This window comes from Haliotis rufescens, unplaced genomic scaffold (assembly GCF_023055435.1).
Source record: "Haliotis rufescens isolate VD_foot unplaced genomic scaffold, xgHalRufe1.0.p SCAF_4, whole genome shotgun sequence".
NCBI lineage: Eukaryota > Metazoa > Mollusca > Gastropoda > Lepetellida > Haliotidae > Haliotis > Haliotis rufescens.
The window spans coordinates 65,366,232-65,375,545 of NW_025964112.1; the positions used below are offsets into that span (position 1 = coordinate 65,366,232).

The 9,314-nt window shown below is 41.0% G+C and overlaps 1 protein-coding gene across 2 annotated transcripts; it reads right to left on the reverse strand.

Moving 5' to 3' along the window:
- Window positions 1-1,269: 1,269 nt before the first annotated feature.
- LOC124114736 (homeobox even-skipped homolog protein 2-like) lies at window positions 1,270-8,851 on the reverse strand. Of its 2 annotated transcripts, none has more exons than XM_046475446.2 (3): window positions 8,178-8,851; window positions 2,570-2,730; window positions 1,270-2,266 (listed from the first exon to the last, which is right to left on the reverse strand). In XM_046475446.2, exons 1-3 carry the CDS (start codon window positions 8,443-8,445, stop codon window positions 1,745-1,747), a joined length of 951 nt encoding a protein of 316 aa, XP_046331402.2. In that variant the 5' UTR covers window positions 8,446-8,851; the 3' UTR covers window positions 1,270-1,744. The 2 variants fall into 2 exon arrangements, with proteins under 2 accessions (XP_046331402.2, XP_046331403.2); XM_046475447.2 differs by lacking the exon at window positions 8,178-8,851 and adding an exon at window positions 3,074-3,743.
- Window positions 8,852-9,314: the final 463 nt, after the last annotated feature.

Here is a 9,314-nt window from a genome sequence, read left to right on the forward strand (position 1 = left end):
CCATCGGGGTACAAGAACTGCACCTCTCCGTGTAACATGTACCACAGTCGGGGTACAAGAACCGAACTTCTCGGAGTAACATGCACCGCGATCGGGGTACAAGAACCGCACTTCTCGGGGTAACATGCACCGCCATCGGGGTACAAGAACCGCACTTCTCGGGGTAACATGTACCACCATCGGAGTACAAGAACCACCCTTCTCGGGGTAACATGCACCGCCATCGGGGTACAAGAACCGCACTTCTCGGGGTAACATGCACCGCCATCGGAGTACAAGAATCTCACTTCTCGGGGTAATATGCACCGCCATCGGGGTACAAGAACCGCACTTCTCTGGGTAACATGTACCACCATCGGAGTACAAGAACCGCACTTCTCGGGGTAACATGTACCACCATCGGGGTACAAGAACCTCACTTTTCGGGGGAACATGTACTACCATCGGGGTACAAGAACCGCACTTCTCTGGGTAACATGTACCACCATCGGAGTACAAGAACCGCACTTCTCGGGGTAACATGCACCGCCATCGGGGTACAAGAACCGCACTTCTCGGGGTAACATGTACCACCATCGGGGTACAAGAACCGCACTTCTCGGGGTAACATGCACCGCAATCGGGGTACAAGGACCGCACTTCTCGGGGTAACATGCACCGCAATCGGGGTACAAGAACCGCACTTCTCGGGGTAACATGCACCGCCATCGGGGTACAAGAACCGCACTTCTCGGAGTAACATGCACCGCCATCGGGGTACAAGAACCGCACTTCTCGGGGTAACATGCACCGCAATCGGGGTACAAGAACCGCACTTCTCGGGGTAACATGCACCGCAATCGGGGTAAAAGAACCGCACTTCTCGGAGTAACATGCACCGCAATCGGGGTAAAAGAATCGCACTTCTCGGGGTAACATGCACCGCAATCGGGGTAAAAGAACCGCACTTCTCGGGGTGACATCGGGGGTGTCTAAGGTGCAGCAGCAGCATGTAGCAAAGATGTGCTGCCAGAATGACCTGAGACATCGTCATTTCACAGTAAATATATTGAAGGTGATCCCATTGTTGTTGACGTATTTAGTCATAAGTATTTGCGTTTATATTTTTGTTTTGCTTTAATGGAGAGAAAAAAGTAAACCGCCATTTGCACACTTTGCGGAAATCCGCTACTCTATCTTTACGTTTATACCTCCAAAACCTCAAACAATATTAAAGTCAGCTCGTTGGTAGAAACTCACGTTAAGCGAAGTACAACAGCAGGATGTATGTTCACATAGACAGTTTTATTTCTTACTCTCCAAAACTGAAGAATATATAGTATGTACAAACAAAAACAATCATAAATCTCTCTTCGATATTTACATAAAAACAACGTATTTTGACATAGTGAGTATAAGGGATGAGACAATCGTCGTCTTGAGTAAGTTCAGATGTGTGCGCAGGGTACCCGTGTCCACCTAATGCGCGTGAGTGTGACGCACTTCGTGCGTCTGTGACGGCGTTCGACGTCGTCATTACCGGTCACTGAGACGAGTCAATATCAATAATAACAGCACACATTGTCCAACCGTGTCTCCTCAGTCGTGGTTGAGCACCATCGCGACGCCACCTGGCGTTCAGCAGGTCGGCTACTGCGCAGGGAGACAACTCAACCTCAGCACAGTACTTGAGTCCTCCAAGTCTCAGTTCTCACATGTATTAAATGTCTTTGTAACATCACATGGGTGTCGTGACGACGCATGGCTACGTCCGCTCCACTTCAGACTGGAACGGTCGGAAGAGTCCGTTGGGTGCTGTAGAGCTATTGCTCTTCGTCGACACAGTGGAGGGTTTGTGTTGGGTGGGCGTGAAAGGGAAGGGGCTAGAGCACAAGGAGTCCGAAGGGGGTGTCGAGGGGGTGGAGGAAGTGCTGTGCCCCATAAGAGATGTTGGGTCTAACGGCGACCGAACTGGAGGAGGCGAATGAACAGTATGAGGCACCACCATCGTCGGGGGTCGGAGGAACGAGTTGGTCAGATTGTTGAAATACTCGGTTCCTGGTCGAAGTCCGGCCGCCATTGGGAGCTGTGCGAGTCCCGCCTGAGGGCGCTGCAAGCCCATTCCGGAGTAGCAGCCAAAGGGAGCTCCGGCCGCCGCGATGCCGTATGGGTAGGATGCGGCAGCCGCAGCGATGTAGGCGTAGATGTTAGGGTCAGCAATGCCGTAGGGCCAGGCCATAGCCATGCGTTGACGCTTGTCCTTCATGCGTCTGTTTTGGAACCACACCTGATCAAAGTACAGAAGAGGTATGAGTGGGAGACTAGACCAACAAATTATTTCAACAGCGGTAGAATACAAGCCTGCGTATTTATTACGAGCAATGCGGTATAAGACCAAACATGACGTGACTGTTGAATGAGCATAAGAATAGATAGGACATGTAAGGCAGTAATAGAGATATTGATGAAGATTAGACAGGACACGCGAGGCGGAGACTGTAGATATTGTTGACGAATAGATAGGAAATGGTAAGGCAGGAACTGAAGACATTGTAGAAGCATAGGTAAGACATGGAAATGCGGGTCTCACCTTGATGGTGCTCTCGGGCAGATTGAGGGACGCTGCCAGTTCACAACGCTTTGGACGTGACACGTAGTTCTCTTTGAGAAACTCTTTCTCCAGACGGCCGATTTGCTCCCTCGTGAACGCCGTGCGGTAACGGCGGACTCCGTTGTCGTCTAGGGGACTGTCTGAAAGCAAACTCACATAATAAGTAACCAAGAACAATTCTCAATCCTAACGGAAGAAACTGTACTGAAACTGTATAATAACTGTACCTCTCGTCATGATCTCCCAACTTCTACAGACAGGTGAAATGGCAACGTTGTTCACAGATCTGAGTACACTTAACATCTGCTGAGTTAGAAACAGTTCTGCAGTTATATGATATAAATATGTGATATCCGGTGATAGGCGTGAACAGAAGCAAAGTTAGCGACACCTCAACTGATGCTCTCACACCTGACCCAAACAGACATGTTTATGACAAGACAACGTTGTGACTGACATCAGTTCCACGCATCTGCTAATTACCTAATTGGACCATCGCAAGAACTCGTTTTGACAGGTGGCGTTGAAGTGACCTTTTCGGGGTGACTGGCTGGGGATATACAGCCCTTACAGTGCCTTGTCACTTCCTTTCTCGATAACCTGACCGCTACACTACGCCATCTGGTGGCAATTTCAGTTGTTAATAGTTAGGTGATCAATTAGCACGTTCGTCGTGTCGCCAATCGTATCACGTGACCCATTTTCTGACCACCCATTGGTTACCGTTCCCCAAAGATTATTAAATACGCATATTCGGGAATAAGGGATAGCCTCCTTCAAGCTCAAAGGGACGATAGTTGGTGTCTATTTACATCTAAGGGGAGTAGGGTCTTCGGCAATCAACAGGTCGTATTGCCGTCAGCTTGTTCTATTGTATATATCGCCATCTTGCTGACTATCGGTCACAATAATCGCCAGTTTTATTAAGGATGCGGTGGCTGTTTATGGGGTAAGGGGATACCCGGGGCGAGGGACAAATCGCCGGCTTACATCGTGGGACATACGAAACCACACAGGGAGAAATCAGTCCAACTACGTGAAATTCTTCCCGTGAATCTCTCCCAATCTCAGACCCATGTAGATCCTTCACGATCCCTCCCTTGCTGGAATGGGTGCCGCCCATTTTATATCGCTGTGTACCAATAACACAAATACTTCTATTTATATAAATCAATCAAATGCACTGAAACGTTGTTTTTGTGTTCTGTTTTGTTTTTAAACTAGTGCAGACCCCTCTGTGAACACCCTTTTACACTAATAACAATGATAATATATTCACTTGTATAGTGCATGTGCAGAGTCACAGTTGAGGGGGAAGAATTTCTTGAAAAGAAAGGTGTTTGTCCCTTCCAGAAAACGGTCAGGCTGATGATTTGATTTTTAGATGACGCATTGTGCCATGTAATGGCTGCTGAATATCGAAAGGATCTCTTTTCAGGTGTGGAGGGATATATGTGAGGAATATATAGAAGGTGTTATACATATTCCAATTTTCACAAAGGTGGCGTCGATATATATGAACACTTACTTAAATTCGACCCAAATAATCGTTGGAACATTGGAAACAATTCACAGTTCTCCCACTGAGATAACTATTTCTGTTGGAGGTGACATGATCTTTTATAGGTGCCAGACACACATACCTATATACCATTTTAACTCACGGATATTTGACATATAAATTATCTCTTAACTCAGAATAAAAGGATATTTTGATAACAAATGAAAGGAAAATGGAATGAGTGGTCTAGCTGGGAAGCTCGAGGAACGTGAAGTTCGGACAGATTGAATTCACCGGATTTTCACGCGCTTTTAAAAGTTTAATCCAATAATTATGTTTGTCTAGAGGGTGATCCCGGATTCTTTAGACGACACGGCACTAGACAGGATAATCCTAATTCGTGGATCTTTAATCTTTACCGCACATGTTAACTTTTGGCGACACGTTGTAAAGGTGATGAGGGATACCTAAAGATCACACTCATTGTTGCCTACGGGTGCGGCAGGCGACCACAGATTGTCCAATTAATCTCAGACACTGTGTAATTACAATTTAGACCGTGTTTGGCTTGTGATAGGTGTGTTAATTTGGGTTTAACTGATTAGTGTAATAGACACAGCTACTGACGCGCCTCTAAACAAACATACTCGTTTTAAAGACGGGATCAAATATTAATAAAGGTTAACAATATAATTTTGTTATTTCTCGAGGGAAAATATTTTTTCAGCACTCAGATAAGGAGCGGACAAAAGCCAAGTTTGATATCGGACCATTGGCTATCAATGAAATCGTAAAAGCATTTTTTAGGAAATATTTCATGAGGACTTTTCTCTATAATTTTGTATACAAAAATAATTTACTTTGTAAAGATTTAATAGAGTTTGGTCAACGTCAGTCTCGTATTGCATCAGCCTACTTTAACGATTACCTTTAAACTTAATATAAGATGAATTATATGTCAAATTATGTAAAACTTTTACATTACTAAGAACAGAAAGGTTACAACTAATAAACGAAAACTAAAGTATATAGTAAGACATTTACCAGATCTATGAAGTAATTTTGTTCTCTCAACTGCAGAAAACAAATTTCTGTTTTCTCAATTGCACATCGGACTTTGTACATAAAATGTTCGCTGGTGTAAAACTGTGAAGCCATTTATGTCCTACCATTTTTATCATTTTACGAATGTTATTTTCCATGGGAATAAATTATTTATTGTGGCTCGCGGCTGATATAAAATTGCTGAAATATTTTTAACTACGTGTCTGTTGATATACGTGGAGGTATTTCCTTTGTGTGATGCTGAAAATATACTTCTGCGTACCCGGTATGTCTACGAATATTCAAGATATTTGTTCTTTTGTTTAAATTTCTTGAAGTGGAAGACTTCGTGTTTTAATTTGTTCAATCTTTAATGAAGTATTTTTATCAAGTCTCATGTTATTAACAAATCTTGGGTTTTTTGCGTTTTCTTTACTTTTCCAAAGGCACCCCTCCCTAATCATCAGAGCTCATTAAACATATATTTAAACACTCTCCCACTCTTTTAAACAACGATTACAATCTTTAGGGAGAATAGAAATAAACAGTATGTGGATTTTAATTGTAAGGACATCATTGTGTATATTGTTAAATGCTATCGCCGAACAATTGTTTTCAGAACTCAAAAACGCTCCACTAAAGAAATGACACACTAAAATGAAGCAGTTGGGTGACCAGTACGGTATGTTGTGGTTCTAGCGGCGTAGGTATCGGCTTAGTTTGTATATAAAGTTGAATACGAGTCAGTGTATTAAAAAAACAGTATAGGTATGGTCAAAGTCCAGTTATTTGTATTATTATTTATATGTTTTGACATATGACACTGAATTAAATAGTCACATCTGATCTACACCAGTTCCCCATCAACACATCGGCTGCAGTGGATTATTAACGCCTTGTTATAAATTATAATATATGCTGTATTAGAAAAATGAGTCCAAAATATGTTACAATTCTATTTTGTCGGCAATGTTACTTCTCTTAAGAAGGAACATATACAGAATAAAAATCAATTGAAAAAATTATATTATAGTAATTTCACTCTGTTAAAATGTTTAGATTGGCGTTGTTTCCTGTGAATAATTATTTATTTTAAACTCGAAACAATAGCGAATCGTTTCACATAAGAGTGGTTTATGAGTGTGTATGACTGTCTAGAGGCAGGGCTGATGTCTTGCAGTTGTGTAAGCTGGACAAAGAACGAGTGTTGGGGGAACTTCACCTGGGGGTGGGATAAACACCACACAATGACCACTTCATGTTTCCCAAGATGACCAGTAGGCTAATCTGGTCAATAAATCACGTGATACCGGATACAGCACGTGCGCCCGGGATGTCTTACCTGTGTATGTGTATGATCTAAGGTAAGACAAAGTGCCCCGTATGTCGGGTGAGAGTCACCTCGGTGTATTGTCCACTAATTAGGATAGTTTTTGATAGGGACAATGCCTGATTGTCGAACAATGAATAAATACTAATGTTGACTCGAACAATGAACAATTACTAATGTTGATTGTCGAACAATGAACAAATACCAGTCATGAAAAGGATGAAACCAGCTTGCTCACTATAATATTGTAGCGTTTCTAACATATATTCTTTGTACGTTTTCGTTAATAATAATAATAATTAACTTTTAGTAATTTATAGAAACAAATTAATATTTAAAATTATTTAGCTTAATTGGTTTAAGATGGAAGAATATAGATAGAGATATTATTAAGGTCTCACATTCTATACTTTTGTGTCAAAGAAAGAATAAAACACAATTATATATACTTGTCACGAGACCGAAAATGCACGCCTAGATTCACTTGCAATATATACTATATCTCTTTCTGGGTCAGCTGTTCTATGACTCAGTGTGTATTATCTGAATCCATTTCTACTATACGTTTACTTAAGTATCGTAATTATTTCCTATCACCCATTTTACCTGTGCACTAAACTATCTCTATATTAACGTCAATTACCAGGTGATGAACGCGAAAGGTAAATAAGGCCACCATTTGATGCTCTGCTTGTATAATGTGCGATAATAATACCATCAGATGATTTTTACTATATGTTATTTCTTTGCGATGTGCATTATTTATTTCAATCGTTATCCAGCTGTGCCAACACGACACTAACATGTTAGCATGTTAGCATGACAGTTAAGAAAAGAAAAGTCGGGATGAAAATAACCAACAGAGCGTAAAAGAATTAAATAAGCACTAGGTTGCCTGTGATATCAGAAATCATTCGTCTATGAAAATATTTTCCTCCCTTTAGATAAAAACGTCACATATATAGGTTGCAGCTTGGAATACTGAACGTTAATTTATTGTTTACGATTTGATTCCATATGAACAAATATCAAAATATTTTATTGGCTTTTAGATAGATTTATTATTATTTAGTATATAAATGAAAATTAATTGAACAAAAAACAGGGAACCATACAAATAAGTATTTGCATGAAGAATGATGTTTAAAAAGACATGCCATAATTACATATTTTCACATTCTCAATTTATAAAATATTTACATTCATAAACATGATAAATACACTTAAAAATTGTTTTCTAGTGGATTATTACACGGACTCTTGTGATAATTACCTGGTCATGACAAAGAGAGATAACTTGAACACCAACACTTACAGTAAGCAGTCGAGTGCAGAGGATTAAGCTATAATACTAATAGGGTATATATTGATGATAACTGCCAAGTCAAACAGCAATTTTATTTAACTGCCTTTAAACCTAAAATTAAAATCCTGAACTTAGTGTTTTATTGTCGCCGTGGAAGCTACAGCGATGTCAACTCACGTGAATCATCTCTAAATACGTATGTCCGTACGTTCCTTGTCGCGTAGGCACAAACAAATAACTTGTGCTATAAGTTTAAATAAGTTTGTCACATAGGTTTAAATGATATTTTTTAGATATTTTTTATATGAATTCTAATATGTGTTTCGAAATACGTTTTGGTCAGTGATATGTATTGTCGTTAATTTACGAAATACACAAAACGCCCACAAAACATATATTTGTTTACCTTTACTGCTCGCTGGGCTTCTTACGATGTGCTCATCTTCGCTTGATGACGTCATCTTAATGTCGTCGTCGTTGTGGCGTCTTTCTTCATCTGATGTAACAGTAGAGGTTGTGTCGACGCTAGCACCGCTGTCATTGAGACTGCTGTCGGCGCTTTTGCAAGCCCCGCCATCCATTTCGGCCGAAAACTTGTCCGATTCACAAGGAGCGCGATACCTTTCGTCAGTACGCTCAACATCAACGTAGTTGGGGTCCGACATGGTGTGCATTGCCGTCGATGATGTTGTACAACGATCCCACAATATCGGAAAGTCGGTTACAAAGTCTTTCCAAGTTCCAGGAATATACGACAAACTGCGATAAATGTCCTCAACAACTGAAGATGGAAGTCACAAGAGTGGTCTGATTCGTATGAACTCAATGTGGGTCTAGCGTGCCATATATATCTATATACATATGTATTAATATAGTCCTGGGCAAGGTGTAAACTTCTCCTGACGAATTAGGCTTGTGTCCCCGCTATGTTTGTAGCACGTCACGCTAGCACAGGTACACTTTAAGTTAGTCCACAAAGCTGTCGAATTTTGCGCTCGAGTTGCATCAAATAGCTGCTTGTGTAGTGACGAGCTGAGAGGGTACAAATAGCTGCTTGCTCTCAATGGACAATGAATTCTTCCTCAAACTCTCGCCCTCTAAAAGGTCGCTGGGGACAGTGGATTTGATTGACAGGTAATAATTCAATATGGGCGGAGCTAAGATGATCAGCGAGTGGCGTCTGACGAGCGGGACACATTGATTGGGTGGGCGGGGGCAATTTCGACCAATTAGGTGGGAGACATGGACGATGCGGCAGACATCACCGTCCCTGTGTGAGTATGTTATGTAAGTAAACTACCCGTCTTCAAAATTGTTTGTCTCAAGATTTGTTTTCATTTTTGTGTGTTGTACAAACATTGCGAATATATGTTTGTTTGCGTTTTTCGAAAATTATGATTAATTCAATTTTTTATTAATGTGGTGGTAACATATCATGCATGCTTATTTTAGAATTCATAGAGAAATTTTATATACAATCGTTTTCGAACAGTATTCTGAAGTTACTCATTACAGAGAAGCGTTAGAAACTGATTATTATTCA

Excerpts from the sequence above, each read along its gene's own strand:
- LOC124114736 (XM_046475446.2), bottom strand. The coding sequence starts at position 8,445 with ATGCACACCATGTCGGACCCCAACTACGTTGATGTTGAGCGTACTGAC. Across the intron at positions 2,731-8,177 it reads AAGCCCAGCGAGCAGTAAAG|ACAGTCCCCTAGACGACAAC; the intron begins GTAAACAAATAT and ends GTTTGCTTTCAG. Across the intron at positions 2,267-2,569 it reads TGCCCGAGAGCACCATCAAG|GTGTGGTTCCAAAACAGACG; the intron begins GTGAGACCCGCA and ends TACTTTGATCAG.